This window comes from Bubalus bubalis, chromosome 1, assembly GCF_019923935.1.
Source record: "Bubalus bubalis isolate 160015118507 breed Murrah chromosome 1, NDDB_SH_1, whole genome shotgun sequence".
NCBI lineage: Eukaryota > Metazoa > Chordata > Mammalia > Artiodactyla > Bovidae > Bubalus > Bubalus bubalis.
Genome location: NC_059157.1, coordinates 181,969,192 through 181,989,437, shown reverse-complemented (window position 1 = coordinate 181,989,437; position 20,246 = coordinate 181,969,192). Strand labels below are relative to the sequence as shown.

General features: G+C 38.0%; 1 protein-coding gene across 3 annotated transcripts in view; it reads right to left on the bottom strand.

The window, feature by feature from the left end:
- Positions 1–426: 426 nt before the first annotated feature.
- The window catches only part of ACAD11 (acyl-CoA dehydrogenase family member 11), a 116,234-nt gene continuing 96,414 nt past the window's right edge, over positions 427–20,246 (bottom strand). For all 3 annotated transcript variants that reach the window (XM_006052127.4, XM_025291712.3, XM_006052126.4), the window contains 3 exons: positions 5,139–5,255; positions 2,802–2,911; positions 427–1,677 (listed from right to left, as the gene is read on the bottom strand). In XM_006052127.4, the coding sequence (XP_006052189.3) occupies positions 1,563–1,677; positions 2,802–2,911; positions 5,139–5,255 (342 nt within the window). In that variant the 3' untranslated portion in view covers positions 427–1,562. The remainder of the gene's footprint in view (positions 1,678–2,801; positions 2,912–5,138; positions 5,256–20,246) is intronic.

The window sequence follows — 20,246 nt, the reverse complement described above, 5'->3', positions numbered from 1 at the left end:
TATGTACATCAATCGGAGAAGGCAGTGGCACCGCACTCCAGTACTCTTGCCTGGAAATCCCATGGATGGAGGAGCCTGGTAGGCTGCAGTCCATGGGGTCGCTAAGAGTCGGACACGACTGAGCGACTTCCCTTTCACTTTTCACTTTCATGCATTGGAGAAGGAAATGGCAACCCACTCCAGTGTTCTTGCCTGGAGAATCCCAGGGTCGGGGGAGCCTGGTGGGCTTCCGTCTATGGGGTCGCACAGAGTTGGACACGACTGAAGCGACTTAGCAGTAGCAGCAGCATGCACATCAATAAATTCATGTACAGTTTTAAAGCTTTTTGAAATCAAAATACTTTCATTTGAAAATTTTAAAAATTTGTCAGTAACTATTCTAATGGCATCCATAGAAACTAAAAATGTAACAAGAAACAGGTAAAATTAATTTAAATATATTTTATTTAATTCAATATATCAAAAATATTAACATTTCAACAAGTAATCAATATTTAAAATGTATTAATGAAACATTTATTTTTTTGTACTAAATCTTCAAAATCTGGCGTTTATTTTGTACTTTCTTAATTTGGGTGCTAAATTTTCATTCAAAATACTTGCATTTAGACTTAAAAAAATTTACATTTGCCAAAGACAATTCACATATCCAAGTTATTCTAAGCATACTTAAAAGTTTTCCAGTAACTGAGTTGAGAATCTAAATTAATTAAAATTTTTAAAAATCAGAAATTCAGTTCCTAAGTTATGCTGACCACATAATTCAGGTGCTCAAGATTTACAAGTGGTCCAGGGCTGTAGTTCTGGCAGCACGGATTTAACACGCCACAAGGATGTTGGCTTAGGGTATTGCTTTTAACAAAACGTTGTTCAGAGCAGATTGTTTTTAATCTCCTCTCAAAACTATATAACTTTCTTGTAGGTTAAAACATCCATTGTTCACATCAACATTTTATACATAATTAAAATTTTTCTTAATTTTATTTTCTTATAAGATGCATGGCTTCTAGTAAACTTTAAACCATAATCAGATTTTATGGATAAATGCTCCTGCTGAATTATAAAGAGCCTTATAACAATATAAACTCTAAAATGACCCAATCAGTCATGCCTCGTTCAATGCAAACAATACCACACAGTGTTAAACCAACCCCTAAAACCAATGACCAAAAGGAGATCCCACTATATTTTTACAAAGTAGTGATTAAATATTTATTTAATATTTATTTAAATGGAACAATTCCTGAAAGTAAAAAAGTAAAAATATTTTTATGCTTATGATTTAGTTCTCCAATCTACTTCATGATTTCTTTACAAGTAGTGTGTTTAAAAACTAAATGCTATATACATTTAGGTGTTAGACTGAATGACAACAGCTATAAAATTTCCTTTTTTACTTAAACTCTTGAGATTATAAAATTTCAAGTGTGATCCTTGAAATGATAAAAGTCATTGATTAAAACAGATGCTCAAATTTTTACCTAAGTGAGTAATTAATCCTGTGCTCAAGCTGTTACAAAAGTGGAAAAATATTATGTATCAAGGTGAGGTGGTGTCACCTCCTATATCTTGGCCCTCAGGCTTTGGGCTTGGTCCCTCAGCTCCATTTTTGCAACTGCTGAGAGGTGGACTTCGTCAGGCCCATCTGCTATTCGCAAAGTCCGCGTTAGGGCATACCTGCAAAAACATAAAGAACAGAGTGGCAGGACTTATCGTAGAGAAACCTGATGCCTCAACAGTCACTCCGATTCTAAGCCAAGATTATTTAATGTTTGAAATCTCACCAAGGCAGTGATAAGAAAAATTGCACAGGGAAAATCAAGAAAAGTAAGCCCAAGGGCTTCTGAAATGTCATTTTAAAGTCCTCACTTTGGGAGTGGAGTCTTAAATGGCATGGTGCAGAGGGCTTAATCTCATTCTTGGATGGCTGTAGGTACTAGAAGTTGCTAGGAGACATCTTGGGTAACACAGGCCATGAAGAATATATAACTTTTATATAATATGAATATATAGTACTATATATTCAGTTCTTTCTTATTAAAAATTGATGGGGGAAAACTGACGGGGCACCAGATTCTTATCTCCAGTGTGACAGAGGTGATATCACGTCCGGTACTGAGTGTATCTTCTTGATCTCAGCACTCGCCATGTGGACATGATGTGTTGGCTGGCAGGAATGGCTGCAGTCTGGCCACAGCTATGGGTGTGGGAGGTAAAGCGTCCTAAGTGCCTACCTAAGCCTGGCTCTGGGCCCCGTTTTGACCAGCTCTGCTCCTGTCCTCCTTCCTGTTCCAGGGTGAACCCTCATGAGTTATTTACAGTCCAGGAACCCTCAGTGCATCCTCTCTGGGTAAAAGTGAACACAATTGAGGGAAATGACAATTGTAATTATAAAACTATTTATGGATACAGAGATCTATTGTAAAGTACCTATATTACCTCAGTTAGCTTTCAATTATGCTTTAAAGTAAGTTAGTTATTTTTATTTTCTTTGTAAACAGTATCAAAGCATCTGCAGATATTTAACCCTAACACCATTAAATGTAGATGGTGATTAGATGACATGTTAGTCAGAGGGTCCCAGGTGGGGCTAATGGTAAAGAAACTGCCTGCCAATACAGCAGACATAAGACGAGTGGGTTGGATCCCTGGGTTGGGAAGATCCCCTGGAGGAGGGCATGGCAACCCACCCTGGTATTCTTGCCTGGAGAATCTCATGGACAGAGGAGCCTGGCGGGCTACCATCCATAGGGTTGCAAAGAGTCAGACATGACTGAAACTACTTAGCACACAGCACTCACATGTGAGCCAGAGGGTAATCCTGGGAAATACCCGCACCTCCACACACTTGGATGGCCCAGTCAATAATTCTGCAGACAGCACGGGGGGCAGCCACTTTAATCATTGCAATCTACATAAACAAGATGTAAGAAGAATGTTATTTTCTTAGACAATATGTGTGACAGAAGTTTATCTAATCTGTATGTTCTTTGTGAAAAGAAACAAGAGAACTTTTCCACAAACACTCACCACTGAAACAGGATTTTTGATGAAAGCCAAAAATATCTGCTAATGCAGCCATTAGGCCATATTTCAGTCAACATAGACCTTCTGGAAAGAAATATCTCATCCAAATTACATTCTATTAATTTATTTATAACTTGCCTTGCCTTGTTTGCAGAAGGATTTCAGGCAGCTGATAAATGATACTCATCATGTTAGGGATCATAAAGAGGTAAAGAGGCCTCACTAATCATTTTCCCTTAGCAGTGTCATTGATTTATTTTTTTAATTTATTTATTTTTATTGAAGGATAATTGCTTTACAGAATTTTGCTGTTTTATGCAAACCTCAACATGAATCAGCCTTAGGTATACATATATCCCCTCCCTTTTGAACTTCCCTCCCTTCTCCCTCCCCATTCCACCTCTCTAGGTTGATACAGAGCCCCTGTGTGAGTTTCCTGAGCCATACAGCAAATTCCCATTGGATATCTATTTTACATATGATACTGTAAGTTTCCATGTTACTCTCTCCATACATCTCACCCTCTCCTCCCCTGTTCCCATGTCCATAAATCTCTTCTCTATGTCTGTTTCTCTATTGTTGCCCTGTAAATAAATTCTTCAGTGCCATTTTTCTAGATTCTGTATATATATATTAGAATATGGTATTTATCTTTATCATTCTGATACACTTCACTCTGTTTAATAGGTTCTAGGTTCATCTATCTCATCAGAACTGACTCAAATGTGTTGCTTTCTATGGCTGAGTAATACTCCATTGTGTGTATGTACCACAACTCCTTTATCCATTCATCTGTCGATAGACATCTAGGTTGCTTCCATGTTCTGGATATTGTAAATAGTGCTGTTTTTATTGTAAATAGTGCCATGCACAAAGATAAATTCAAAATGGATTAAAGACCTAAATGTAAGACCAGAAACTATAAAACTCTTAGAGGAAAACATAGCCACAACACTCGATGACATAAATCAAAGCAAGATCCTCTGTGACCCACCTCCTAGAGTAACGGAAATAAAAACAAAAGTAAACAAGTGGGCCCTAATTAAACTTAAAAGCTTTTGCAAAGCAAGGCAAACTATAAGCAAGGTGAAAAGACAACCCTCAGAATGGGACAAAACAATAGCAAATGAAACAATGGAAAAAGGATTAATTTCCAAAATATACAAGTAGATCATACAATGCAACACCAGAAAAACAAACAACCCAATCCAAAAATGGGGAAAGACCTAAACAGACATTTCTCCAAAGAAGACATACAGATGGCTAACAAACACATGAAAAGATGCTCAACATCGCTCATTATTAGAAAAATGCAAATTAAAACTACAATGAGATATCACTTCACCCTGGTCAGAATGGTCATCATCAAAAAGTCTACAAACAATAAATGCTGGAGAGAGTGTGGAGAAAAGGGAACACTTGCACTGTTGGTGAGAATGTAAATTGATACAGCCACTATGGAAGATGGTATGGAGATTCCTTAAAAGACTAGGAATAAAACCACCATATGACCCAGCAATCCCACTCCTTGGCATATACCCTGAGGAAACCAAAACTGAAAGAGATATATGTATCCCATTGTTAATTGCAGCACTATTTACAATAGCTAGAACATGGAAGTGTCATTGATTTTATAGTTAAATAATTATGTTCTTATTCCAAATAAGCCAGAAACATAAGGCAGAAGACAAGGACTTTCTATGAAACATTTCTATGTGGCAGCATAGTGCCCCACATTCTACATCAACTTGGTTATTCTTCATTGGAACTCTAGGTCATAGGCAGATTAGTTAGATACTTTGCTCAAGGTCAAGAGGTTGGCAGAAGGTGACATACCGGGTACAATTCCAAGTCTATATAAAGTCTAGTATTTTCCTACCTTCTGTTGCTGCATCTTGAGAAAGCTGAAGATATTCTTCATCCTGAAAATCATTCCCTAAAGCAGCCCAGTGAAAGGAAAACTGGCAAATGACATACATTTATAATCTTTAAACCAAAATCAAATGGAAGCTTCCAATATTCTGAGTGCCCTCCAGTCACCATGAAACCCGGAATGCCCAAAGTGTGGGAGAAACGTATTACTTGGCAGATGGTGGTCCAAAGGTCCTCACCTCTTTCTTAGCAGCAGCACTGCCCAGAGTATCAATGCTGTGGGCAGTTTTCAGGGTCAACAAGCGGATCTCCTCAATGGCAATGCGGCTTTCAGCTATCCAGTGAGCTACCACCTCCTGGAGGGGAATAAAGGGCAGCAGAAGAAGGAGGAAATAAGCTGGTGTCTGAGGTCCACATATAACACATGAAAACAACCTATTCTATATATTAATATTTTAAAATGGAAGACTTAGTTTGATATAACCACCCAGCCATATATACAGTATTTGGTGTGCCTGCAGGTAACATTGGAAGATTTTAGAAAAAAAAAATTTATGTGCTCATAAAAATAATTTATTTTGGATATTCTGGTGTCTAAAGTCAAGACAGCCAAACTGAGCAACTGTCTTGTTGCCAAGACTCTCCATACCGGCTATTTTAAATGCTAACTGCATAGTCCCATTGAAACTTGTAAAGTGTAGGTGGTGGGTCTGCTTATAGACAGTCTACATAATTCCCAAGACAATTGCAGTGTGAGAATGGTCCAGCAGTCCTTCGTTGTATTGTTACTATTATTTATTTAGTAAACATGACTTTTTCTAACACATTCATAGACTGGTATAACCACAATCAAGATACAAAACAGTTTCATCTTCCCCCCATAACTCCCTCATGCTGCCCCTTAATAGCCCTACCTCTAACCTGTAGAAACCACTGAATGGTTCTCAGTTATTATGTTGTTGTTGAAGTGAAGTGAAGTTGCTCAGTCGTGTCCGACTCTTTGCGACCCCATGGACTGTAGCCTACCAGGCTCCTCCATCCATGGAATTTTCCAGGCAAGAGTACTGGAGTGGGTTGTCATTTCCTTCTCCAGGGGATCTTCCCAACCCAGGGATTGAACCCAGATCTTCCACATTGCAGGCAGACACTTTACCATCTGAGCTACCAGAGAAGAGTTGTGTCCAACTCTTTGCGATTCCATGGAATGCAGCATGCAGTCCTTTGAGCATTCATGTCCACTGAGCTAATGTCCATTGAGTACTCACGTCCATTGTACTAATGATGCCATCCAACCATCTCATCCTCTGTCACCCCTTCTCTTCCTGCTCTCAGTCTTTCCCAGTATCAGGGTCTTTTCTAATGAGTCAGCTCTTTACATCAGGTGGCCAAAGTATTGGAACTTCAGCTTCAGCATCAGTCCTTCCAATGAATTTTCAGGGTTGACTTCCTTTAGGATTGACTGGTTTGATCTTGCTGTCCAAGGGACTCAAGAGTCTTCTCCTACACCACAGTTCAAAAGCATCAATTCTTCAGCTCTCAGCCTTCTTTATGGTCCAACTCTCATATACATACATGACTCCAGGAAAAACCATAGCTTTGATTATATAGACCTTTGTCGGAAAAGTGATATCTCTGCTTTTTAATATGCTGTCTAGGTTTGTCAGTTATTATACTACTGCCTTTTTCCAAAGGTTATATAAATGGGATTCTTTAGCATGTGTTATTTAGAGGCCAGCTTCCTTCACTCAGCATAATTCATTTGAATGTCATCCAAATTGTTCTGTTTATCAACTGTCCATTCCTTTTTATCATTGAGTAGTATTCCACTGTAGGGATGTACCACAATTTGTTTATCCATTCACCTGCTGAAGGACATTTGGGCTGTTTTCAATTTTTGGTGATTATTAAAGAGCTTCTGTAAATATCTGTATATGCGTTTTTGTGTGAATATACCTTTTCATTTTTAAAAGCAAATACCAGGGGTGGAGTTGTTAGGTCATGTGGTAAATACTTATAAGCTGTCAACATTTTCCAGAGTGACTATGCCATTTTACCTTCCCACCAGCAGTGTATGAGAGTTCCAGTTATCAGCACTAGGTATAGTGAGTGCTTTTAAGTTTTAGCCATTTTCACAATGTGCAGAGATATCTCATGGTGGTTTTAATTTGTATTTCCCTAGTTGCTGATGTCAGAGAAGGCAATGGCAACCCACTTCAGTACTCTTGCCTGGAAAATCCCATGGGCGGAGGAGCCTGGTAGGCTGCAGTCTATGGGGTTGCTAAGAGTCGGACACGACTGAGTGACTTCACTTTCACTTTTCACTATCATGCATTGGAGAAGGAAATGGCAACCCACTCCAGAGTTCTTGCCTGGAGAATCCCAGGGATGGGGGAGCCTGGTGGGCTGCCTACTATAGGGTCACACAGAGTCGGACACGACTGAGGCGACTTAGCAGCAGCAGCAGCAGTTGCTGATGTGTTTGTTTGCCATCTATACATTCTGTATTTCTCTGTATTCGTTTAGGCTTCTTTCATTACTTTTATAATTTTTAGCATATAGATAGCATACATATTTTGTTATATGTGTACCTATTTCCTTTCTTAGTCTATTGTGAAATGGTATTTTAAAAAGTTCAGCTTCCAAATGTTCACTGCTAGCTAGTGGTAAAGAACCCACCTGCCAATGCAGGAGCTACAGGAGATGTGGGTTCAATCCCTGGGTGGGGAAGATCTCCTGGAGGAGGGCGATGGCAATCTACTCCAGTATTCTTAACTATGGACCGTTACAGTCCATAGGGTCATAAAGAGTTGGACATGACTGAAGTGACTTAGCATGCAGTATATAGAAATAAAATTAATTTTATATGTTGATATAATTCTGAGACTTTGCTAAACTCACTTATTTTTAGATCTAGGAGGGATTGTTTGTTTTGCTTGGTGGATTCCTAAGGATATTATACACAATCATGTTGTCTGCAAAGAGGCACAGTTTTATTTATTTTTTTCCCCCAACTAGGAACTTTCTTTTTCTTGTCTCACTGCAATGGCTAAGACCTCCTCTATGACGATAAAGAGCAATCGTGAGAGTAAACATCTTTTGTTCTCAATTTTGGGAATTAAAACACTCAATCTTTCATTATTAAGTATGATGTTAGCTACAGAATTTTTAGATGGCCTGAATCAGGTTAAATAAATTCCTTTTTATCTCTAGTATATCATGAATAGATGCTGATATTTAGTCAGTTGCCGTTTTGCATCAATTGATATGATCATGTGGTTTTTCTTTTTAGGCAGTTAATATGGTAGATTACAATGAATAATTTTCTTAATGATTGACATATGAATATGAATCAGCCTTGTATTCCTGGGATAAACATCACTTGGTTGTTCTTTTTACATACTGCTGGATTGCTCTAGATTTTTGCATCTATAGTGGTCTGTAGCTTGTTGTTTGGTAATTTTGGTCTCATAAATGAGCTGGAATGTGCTTCTTCTTCTTCATTTTCCTGGAAGAGATTGTGTAGAATTGGTGTTATTTCTTCTTTAGTAGTTCATCAGAATTCACCACTGATACCATTTGGGCCTGAAGATTGCTTTTTTCAAGATATATTAAATTGTGACTTCAACTTCTTTAATAGAAGCATTTAGGGTTATCTATTTCATATTCTTCCAACAACACAAGAGACTACTCTACACATGGGCATCACCAGATGGTCAATACTGAAGTCATATTGATTATATTCTTTACAGTTGAAGGAGAAGCTCTATACAGTCAGTAAAAACAAGACCAAGAGCTGGCTGTAGCTCAGATCATGAACTCTTTATTGTACAATTCAGACTTAAAGAAAGTAGGGAAAACCACTAGGCCATTCAGCTATGACCTAAATCAAATCCCTTATGATTATACAGTGGAAGTGACAAATAGATTCAAGGGATTAGATCTGATGGACAGAGTGCCTGAAAAACTATGGACAGAAGTCTGTAACACTGTATAGGAGGCAGTGTTCAAAACCACCCCCAAGAAAAAGAAATGCAAAAAGGCAAAATGGTTGTCTGAGGAGGCCTTACAAATAGCTGAGAAAAGAAGAGATATGAAAGGCAAAGGAAAAAAGGAAAGATATATCTATCTGAATGCAGAGTTCCAAAAGATAAGAAAGCCTTCCTAAGTGAACAATGCAAAGAAATAGAGGAAAACAATAGAATAGGAAAGATTAGCGATCTCTTCGTGAAAATTAGAGATACCAAGGGAACATTTCATGCCAAGATGGGCACAATAAAGGACAGAAACAGTATGGACCTAACAGAAGCAGAAGATATTAAGAAGAGGTGGCAAGAATACACAGAACTATACAAAAACGATCTTCATGACCCAGATAACCATGATGGTGTGATCTATCACCTAGAGCTAGACATCTTGGAGTGCAAAGTTGGGTGGGCCTTAGGAAGAATCACTATGAACAAAGCTAATGGAGGTGATGGAATTCCATTTGAGCTATTTCAAATCCCAAAAGATGATGCTGTGAAAGTGCTGCACTCAATATGCCAGCAAATTGGAAAACTAAGCAGTGGTCACAGGACTGAAAAAGGTCAGTTTTCATTCCAATCCCAAAGAAAGACAATGCCAAAGAATGTCCAAACTGCTGCACAATTGCACTCATCTCACATGCTAGAAAGTGATACTCAAAATTCTCCAAGCTATTCTTCAATAGTACATGAACCAAGAACTTCTAGATGTTCAAGCTAGATTTAGAAAAGGCAGAGGAACCAGAGATCAAATTGCCAAAATATGCTGGATCATAGAAAAAGCAAGAGAATTCCAAAAAACATCTACTTCTGCTTCATTGACTATGTTAAAGCCTTTGGCTGTGTGGATCACAACAAACTGTGGAAAATTCTTAAACAGTTGGGAGTACCAGACCACTTTACTTACCTCCTGAGAAACCTGTACGCAGGTCAAGAAGCAACAGTCAGAATCAGACATGGAATAACAGATTGGTTCAAAATTAGGAAAGGAGTATGTCAAGGCTGTATATTGTCACCCTGCTTATTTAACTTATATGCAGAGTACATCATATGAAATGCTGCCTGGATGAAGCACAAGCTGGAATCAAGACTGCAAGGAGAAATATCAATAACCTCAGATATGCAGATGGCACCACCCGTAAGGTAGAAAGTGAAGAGGAACTAAAGAATCTTTTAATGAAGGTCAAAGAGGAGAGTGAAAAAATTAGTTTAAAATTCAACATTCAAAAACTAATATTGTGGCATCCAGTCCCATCACTTCATGGCAAATAGTTGGGGAAACAATGGAAACAGTGAGAAACTTTATTTTACGGGGCTCCAAAATCACTGCAGATGGTGACTACAGTCATGAAATTAAAAGACATTTGCTCCTTGGAAGAAAAGTTACAACAAGCCTAGACAGTGTATTAAAAAGTAGAGACATTACTTTGTCGACAAAGGTCCATATAATCAAAGCTATGGTTTTTCTAGTAGTCATGTATGGATGTGAGAGCTGGACCATAACGAATGCTCAGCACTAAAGAAATGGTGCTTTTGAAGCATGGTTTTGGAGAAGACTCTAGAGAGATCCTCAAGGAAATCCATCCTGAATATTCAGAAGGACTGATGCTCAAGCTGAAACTCCAATACTTTGGCTACCTGATGCAAAGAGCCAACTCATTAGAAAAGACCCTGATGCTGGGAAAGATTGAAGGCAGGAGGAGAAGGGGACGACAAAGGATGATATGTTGGATGGCATCACCGACTCAACAGTCATGAGTTTGAGCAAGCTCTGGGAGATGGTGAAGGACAGGGAAGCTTGGTGTGCTGCAGTCCATGGGCTCGCAAAGAGTCCAACATGACTGAGTGACTGAACAACAACAACAATTTCATATTCAGTGAGTTTTGGTAGTTTGTAGGTTTTTGAGGAGTTGATCCATTTCATCTAAGTTGTTAAATCTATATGATCGTCATACATGCCTGAGGGTGTGTTTCCCAAGCTCCAGACCTAGAGTGAAGGAGACTCTACTTAAGCTTCAGTACCAGTCCCCATTCTCTAGTTTAGCCTTTCCCAGAGAACTTCAGACAGTAGTTTAGAGAATACCTGCACAAATTAAGAAACTTGTGCTTCCAAAGACTTCTGTTTCCAGGAAGATGGAATAGATGTACTTTCCCCTATTCCTTCGACAAAGTACAAACCAAACATGGGCACTGTCTATAAAACAAGCATAAGACTCTGAAAGGTAGAGAGAAGAAGGCAGACTGCAAGGGACTTTTGGACCAGAAAAAGAACATGAAATTAAGTTCCTTGGATTTTCTCTTTGTCTCATATATCCCAGACTTGGAGCTGAAGAAGCCAGCAACTTGAAAATGCCAATGAGCACAGACAAAAATCAAATGAAAAAGAGCTTCAACAAAAGTCTACTGTCTATAGCTGAAGGACTGGGAAAGGGCAGCTAAAAAGACAGAAAACTTAGAGAATAACTACTCTACCTATGCCAAATACTGCAGAAAAAAATCACTGACCCCACTCCAACTCATGCCAACACAGGCTTCCACCGTTCTGAGTGCCGTAATGAGGTACCTCAACACCCTGTCCAGGGTGGTATCAGACAAGTAAGGAGTGACACCAGGAACAAGTTCTCTCCCTTCTATGATGTCAATGGGGACCACTCAGTGATAAGAAAACATCTCTATCCTCAGGTATCAATGTAGGCTGAGCGGAAACCTGGACTTCTACCTACCGGCAGAGGTAGTGCATCCCCTTCCTCTAACTGAGTACTGCCAGATAAACCCAGCTAAAATAGAAGGTTTAAATAAGGACTCATAATATAATATGAAAATGTTTAGGTTTTAATAAAAAATCTTTTGTCACGTCAAAACCCAGGAAGTCTGAAAATGAATGATTATGTGAACACTGAGGTGACAGAGATGTTATAATTTCTGACCACAGACTTTAAAGCAACTATAATAAAAATGCTTCAATTAGTAAGTGTAAACACAGTAGAAACAAATGAGAAAACAGAAAGTCTCAGCAAAGAAACTTAAATAATAGTAATGAAACAGAAGAAATAAAGAACCAAATGGATATTTTATAACTGAAAAATGTAACAATTTAAATAAAAACCTCAGTGGATGGGCAGTGGATGGTTAGCAAAATGGAGGAGACAAAGGAACAAATCAATGAACTATAAGACAGGTCAATAGAAATTGACCAATCCGGACCACTAAGAGAAAATAGAATAAGAAAATTTTTTAAAGACTAGCATTAGGGACATGTGAATTATAACAAAATATCTAACATTTATGACACTGGAGTCCAGGAAGAAGAGAAAGAGGGCAAGACTGAAAAAATACTCTAAGAAATAATGGCTGAAAACTTCCCAAATTTGGCAAGAGACATAATCTATAGATTTAAGAGGCTGAGTAAACCTAAAGCATAATAAATCCAAGAAATCCATGCCAAGACACATCACAATTAAACTTCTAAAAACTAAAGACAAAATCTTAAAAGCAGCCAGTGAAGAATGACATCTTATCTACAGGGAAAATATATATGCATATGCCAGGAGGAAATGGCAGGATATTTTTTAAAGTGCTGGAAGAAAAGAATTGTCAACATAGAACCTTATACTCAGTGAAGATATCCTTGTTCTTTAGTCGCTCAGTTGTGACTTTTTGTGACCCTCCTTAAGGAGGAGAAATCAAGACAGTCTTATATAAAGGAAAACAGAGAACACTTGCCTATAGACCCTAAAAGAACAGCTAAAAAAAGTCTTCTAAACAGAGGGGTTAAGGGGGAACCTAGGAAAATCAGGAAGGAATAAACCATGAAAAGAAAAATATGGCTACAGAAATTGGTTTTTCTTTTCCTCTTGAATTTTCTACACTATGTTTGATGTTTAAAGTAAACATTTTAATACTATGTGATGTCATTCTACATGTACATAGAGGAAATATTTAAAATAATTATATTATAAATGGTGGAGGTTAAATGGACTTAAAGGGAAGTAAAGTTTCTTCATTCAAACTGGTCAAATGATGATACCAATAGATTAGTGAGATATATACATACATATATTAATATATGAATTATTATTATATATTATATGTATTTATATTATAATACCCAGAGCAACCTCTAAAAGAGTTTACAAAGAGATACAATCAGAAACATTCTAGATAAAGCAAAGTGGAATTCTAAAAATGTTAAATTAACTGATTGGAATGCAGGAAAAAAACAAAAACTAAAAACAAACATAAAATGGCAGATTTAAGCACTAACCTCAATCTTATTACAAAGACAATGAACTAAAAAATGTGACCCAACTAACTATATGTCATCAACAAATTCACTTCAAATATAATGATTTAGGCAGGTTGAAAACAACCTACCAAAAATGAAAAAAATATATCATGCAAACATTAATCAAAGGAAAGCAGGAGCAGCTATATTAATACCAGATAAAAGTAGACTTCAAAGTACTGAGAATTACTTGGAGGTCAAAGCACAGAGACAGAGAAGGTCATTATATAATGATAAAAGGGTAAATCCTTATGAAGTCATAGCAATCTTAAATGTGTATGCATCAAATAACTGAACTGCTGAACATGTAAATAAAAAACAGAAAGAACTGAAAAGGACAGTAAACAAATTGATAGTTCTAGTTGAAGACTTTAACACCCTTCTCTCAACTATTGATAGGACAATTAGAAAATCAGCAAGGATACAGAAGAACTCAACAATAACATCAACCAATAGGATCTAGTAGATATTCACAGAACACTCCACCCAACAAAAGCAGAATCCACATTCTTTTCAAGTATCCATAAAACACATAATAAGATAAACAATATCTTAGTCTGTAAAGCCAACCTCAACAAATTTTAAAGAACTGAAATAATACAGAATTTGTTTTGCGACCACATGGATCAAAAATAGCAAGATAATCTCTAAACACTTTGAAATTCAGTAACACATTCTTGTGACCCACTTCCATGTATCAAAGAAAAATTTCAAGGGAAATTGAAAAATAACACTGAATGGAATGAACATGAAAATACAATACATACAAATTGTGGGATACAAATAAAGCAGTACTGAGCAGAAAATTTACAGTGCTAAATACATAGACTAGAAAAGTGGAAAAGTCTAAAATCTATAATCCACGCTACCATACCAAGATCCTAGAAAAACAGAGCAAAATAAGTCTGAAGAAAGCAAAAGAAAAGATATGATAAACAGCAGAAATCAATAACACTGAAACAAAAGAGAAAATGAAACAAAGATCTTGTTAATATTAACTCATAACATATCAATTATTATATTGTATAATTCTATATGTTAATACATATTCTTTGAAAAGACAAATAAATTTGACAGACCTTTAACTAGACAGACAAAGGAAGGAAGGTACAATAAACAATTTTGTATCCTTTAGGGGATATCACAGAAGACTTTGCAGACATCAATAGGATAATAGGAGAATATTACGAACAACTCTTTGAACAACTCTTTTTGTAGAACAGCATTACTACAAACAAAGCAGTGGAGGTGATGGAATTCCAGCTGAGCTATCTCTAATCCTGAAAGATAATGTTGTTAAAGTGCTGCACTCAATATCCCAGCAAATTTGGAAAACTCAGCAATGGTCACAGGACTGGAAAAGGTCAGTTTTCATTCCAATCTCAAAGAAGGGCAATGCTAAAGAATGTTCAAACTACCACACAATTGCACTCAATTCATACGCTAACAAGGTTATACTCAAAATCCTTCAAGCTAGGCTTCAATGTATGTGAACCAAGAACTTCTAGATGTACATGTTGGATTTAAAAAAGGCAGAGAAACTAGAGATCAAATTGCCAACATCCATTGGATCACAGAATAATTAAGAGAATTCAAGAAAAAGATCTGCTTCATTGACTATGCAAAAGCCTTTGACTGTGTGGATCACAACAAATTGTGAAAAATTCTTAAAGAGATGGGAATATCGGACCATGCCGGGAGCCGGCGAGAGACATTCCACTCGTGACAAAGGTCATGAGGAAGGAGGCTCGGCATACGCAAAGGCGGGATCGAGCCTCGGGAGTGCCCCCGGATATTCTCGAGCATCTACCCCCAAAAACCAGAGTCTGCCTACTTTATTGCTTTGTGCTCTCACCTCTGACTTTACTGGGGGCTGTCCCCTACCACCATCTCGCTCTCTCTGACAAAGAGTTAACTTACAGCTCCAATTAATAAAGTTCCTGGGCAATTAGGAGTGTTTAAATCCAAACCCCTCAGATGGCTCTCTAACTCGCCTGACAAGTTTACCCGGACTCCTACAGCTATGCATATGATTGTTTACAGTCTCCCAGCCTCAAGAGGCACAGGAAACTTAAGATATTCAAATAGCTTAGAGCCTCTCAGAAAGTTAGAAACTGTCAGAATAAAACTAGTAAAAGATTTCATTAATGAGCCAATGTTTGTTGCCAAGTTTCCACATCCCCTGAATTGTATCCTTGAATGTGTATTAATTAATATAGTTGGTATGTAAAAAAATAAGTAGTGGCCTTGGTGTTAGTACTTTAGACCCTTAAGGTAATAAATTCTTTCCTTTGTAAACCCATTACACATCCGCCCTATAGGAATATAATTTTATCTTTGGAAGATGGCGCCAAACCTTAAAATAATTACTCTCAGAGAAAATAAATCTTTGTTGATAAGCTCTTGTCAAGAGTCATAAAATGTTAATAGGCCTTCTGGCCAGAAGATGATGTAAATCACCTAAACCATTTGTATACGATAAATTTGCAGGAAAGAAACCCTGGTTTTTGATAAGCACCAAAAACTGCTGACTTTGCATCCCCTATTATCCTCTATGTGTAACTTAGGGTATAAAAACCCCTGTTGAAAATAAAGCTACGGGCCTTGCTCACCAACGCTTGGTCTCCCCATGTCATTCTTCCCCTCAATTTTCAGCTGAGTATCCATCTGGAGCACGGATATCCTCTGCGACCATTTATTTGCCTGGGCTTCTAAGACCCACTCGAAAAGGTGTCTAAGGTGGGGCACCTTCCACTATTCGAGAGGGCGCCTGCGGCCTCCGTGGTCAGAGCTAACCTGGTGTCATGGGTTATATTGATTTTCTGCGTAAACCAAGCCACTCAGCTTCTTTTCTCCACTGAATTTTCCTACTAAGCTATCCTCTTTCTATTACTCTTTATATCCCTAATTAACATTTGAATAGGTCACCTAGCCGTCTCTCCTTCAAATACCCTGGATCAGCCGGGGCTGGACCTTGGCAGGACCACCTTACTTGCCTCCCGAGAAACCTGTATGCAGGTCAAGAAGCAGCAGTTAGAACTGGACATGGAACAACAGAATGGTTCAAAATTAGGAAAGGAGTAAGTCAAGGCTGTATATTGTCACTCTGCTTCTATGCAAAGTACATCATGTGAAATGCCGGGCTGGATGAAGCATAAACTGGATTCAAGATTGCTGGGTGAAATATTAACAACCTCAGCTATGCAGATGATACCACCCTAATGGCAGAAAGCAAAAAGGAAGTAAAGAGCCTCTTGATAAGGGTGAAAGAGACAGAAAAAGCCAGCTTAAAACTCAACATTCAAAAAACTAAGATCATGGCATCTGGTCTCATCTTTTCATAGCAAATAGAAGGGGAAAAAGTGGAAACAGTGACAGATTTTATTTTCCTGGGCTTCAAAATAACTGTGGATGGTGACTGCAGCCATGAAATTAAAAGATGATAGCTCTCTGGAAAAAAAGCTATGACAAATCTAGACAGCATATTAAAAAGCAGAGATGTCACTTAGCTGACAAATATCCAGAGTCAAAACTATGGTTTTTCCAGAAGTCATGTATAGATGTGAGAGTTGGACCATAAAGAAGGCTGAACACCAAAGAATTCATGCCTTCAAATTGTACTGGAGAAGATTCCTGAGAGTCCCTTAGACAGCAAGGAGATCAAACCAGTCAATCCTAAAGATAATCAATCCTGAATATTCATTGGAAGGACTGATGCAGAAGCTCCAATACTTTGGCCACCTGATGGGAAGAGTTGACATATTGGAAAAGACCTCGATGCTGAGAAATACTCGGGGCAGGAGGAGATGGGGGCGACACAGGATGTAACAGTTGGATGGCATCACTGAGTCAATGGACATGGGTTTGAGGAAACGCCGGGAGATAGTGAAGGAAAGGGAAGCCTGGCATGATGAGTGCATGGTGTCGCAGAGAATTGGACATGACTTAGCAGCTGAACAACAGCAACATGTTTGCTACAGTACATTGCTTCAGTGGTGGGTATTTTGATCAGTTTCCCTATCACAGTGATGTTCAACATGGTAGCCAATAATCATACGCAATGTGAAATACGTTTAGTCTGAAACAAGATGTATTATACATGTGTGAAATGTACATCTAATTTAGAAGAATCAGTTTTTAAAAGAATGTAAAATACCCACTAGTAATATTTTTATATCGATTTCATGTTGAAATAATATTTCAGATATATTGGATTAAATAAAATGTATTATTAAAATCAATTTCATCTGTTTCTTTTTACTTTTAAAGAATGTAGCTACTAGAATATTTTCGGAGAAGGAAATGGCAACCCACTCCAGTTTTCTTGCCTAGAAAATACCAGGGACAGAGGAGCCCAGTGAGCTGCCATCTATGGGGTCGCACAGAGTCGGATACGACTGAACCGACTTAGCAGCAGCAGCAGCAGCAGAATATTTTAAATTCATTTCTGGCTTACACTATATATTTCTGTTGGATGGCACTGTCCTAGAGGTTGAAACCAAGCTCTGAATTAACAATGTCAAACAAAACTCCAGCAGTCAGTGTCTTTTTTAATGGCTATCAAACTAGGTAACAACAGACTGGTTCCAAAACGAGAAAGGAGTACGTCAAGGCTGTATATTATCACCCTGCTTATTTAACTTATATGCAGAGTATATCATACGAAATGCTGGTCTGGATGAAGCACAAGATGGAATCAAGATTGCTGGGAGAAATATCAATAACCTCAGATACGTGGACGACACCACTCTTATGGCAGAAAGTGAAGAAGAACTAAAGAGCCTCTTGATGAAAGTGAAAGAGGAGAGTGAAAAAGTTGGCTTAAAGCTCAACATTCAGAAAACAAAGATCATGGCATCCAGTCCCATCACTTCATGGCAAATAGATGGGGAAACAATGGAAACAGTGAGAGACTTTATTTTCTTGGGCTCCAAAATCACTGCAGATGGTGACTGCAGCCATGAAATTAAGACACTCCTTGGAAGAAATGCTATGACCAACGTAGACAGCACAGTAAAAAGCAGAGACTTGACTTTGCCAACAAAGGTCCATCTAGTCAAGGCTATGGTTTTGCTAGTAGTCACGCATGGATGTGAGAGCTGGACCATAAAGAAAGCTGAGCACCAAAGAATTGATGCTTTTGAATTGTGGTGTCAGAGAAGACTCTTGAGAGTCCCTTGGACTGCATGGAGATCCAACCAGTTAATCCTCAAGGAAATCAATCCTGAATATTCATTGGAAAGACTGATGCAGAAGCTGAAACTCCAATACTTTGGCCACCTGATGCGAAGAACTGACTCATTGGAAAAGACCCTGATGCTGGGAAAGACTGAAGGCAGGAGGAGAGGGGGAGGACATAAGTTGAGATGGTTGGGTGGCATCACCGACTGGATAGGCATGAGTTTGAGCAAGCTTTGGGAGTTGGTGACTGACAGGGAAGCCTGGTGTGTTGCAGTCCATAGGGTTACAAAGAATCAGACACGACTGAGTGACTGAACTGAACTGAATTGATCAAACTAGGTGATTATAACTTCATGAACAAACCACCATAAGCAATTATTTCTTAGCATTAGAATAAAGGAAAGTGGTCTTAGGTGGGTCTCTACAGGCCCTAGATTTTCTAAAAAGAATTAAATGGGTGCTCTAAGAAGGCGCCAGATTTATTTACTAGGAGAGAACTTTGATAAAGAACTTTTTTCTTTAGTGCCTGGAATAAATTAGAAGGCAGCTGGAAAGGATCTCCAAATTCAGGGAAGTAAAATGTTACTTTGACAAATTAAAAAAGGAAAAAAAAGCTAGCCCAGATTTTTATTTGACCTGTTCACACATCTCTTAGCTCTTGCCAGATTATTTCCATTATGCCAAATGCAAGAGGCTTTCAGAGAAGGGAGGCATATTTTTGAAAAGCCCAGGCTTGTTATGCTTGCTACATTAAGTTTACAAAGTGGAAAAGAAATCTCTTTAGCACAGTATTAAAACATCTGTCATGAAAGCAGCACTTAAGGAGAGTGCTTTTGTGTGTTCAAGATGCCTGTAGGTTAACCTTTCTGTTCCTCCTTGCACCCTGCTCGGGGTTTGGGTGGCAATTTTGAGAAGAGAAATGTTCATGAAATGACATTTGATGCCATGAATAACTCTTTAGCTCTTACTCCAGCAGCATCGTGGAGTTGTATTTATAGCCTCAAACTTTCGTATCATTTTACCTTCTACAGTGCCCATCCAACAGTTGAACACTTGCCCTCACTGTTTACTAAGAGGGTTCTTCTACAAATTATTCCCAGGTATGTGCCATAAAGCAGGCTATATTTTTTTATAAGAACAATGTTATAACTAAGTCATAGATTTGCTAAATAAAATTTCACAAAAAAGAAAGCATGGCCTATAAGAATTCACGGTAAAAAATATACTGTAAAATTTTTATAAGTTTGTCACAAATGAACTTTATAACTCCTTGTAAAGTACAGTTGAGACAATCTTATAAAATGTACTAAAATATACATGTCCAGCAAACATGGATACAATTTACCACTACAAGTTTGACCTAACAGTACATGTTAGCAATCTTAAGTATTAAATATTCAATAATAATTTTTCTCACCTTCTCAGAAGGGCTGTTAGGGGGATGATTCAGCTATCTCATTGCTCTTAAGAAGTTTTCCATTTCAGCTTAAAGCTCCTTTGAATATTTCTTGTAAGCAAGGAAGTCTGATATGGTAGCATATTTTCCCTCTTGATAAATATTTTCTAATTTGGATTATAGTGCTTGGATGTAAGTATTGTTCTTTGTAAACAATAGGCTCAGTAGTACATAACTTAGAGATGAAAATTCAAAATATCATGAACACCCCAGCTAATGCTGGTCCCATTTCTACTTGCATTTCTCCAGCAACAGGGAGCTCACTTCTTTATAAATCAGTCCTTTCCATTTTTAGATCTCTTCTTTCACTGAGTTTTGGGCTATTTTCCTACATCTCTCCACTTATCTGTCTTAATTCCTCCACAGAGCCAAGAATAAGGCTTCCTTCTTCCTTAAAACAGCC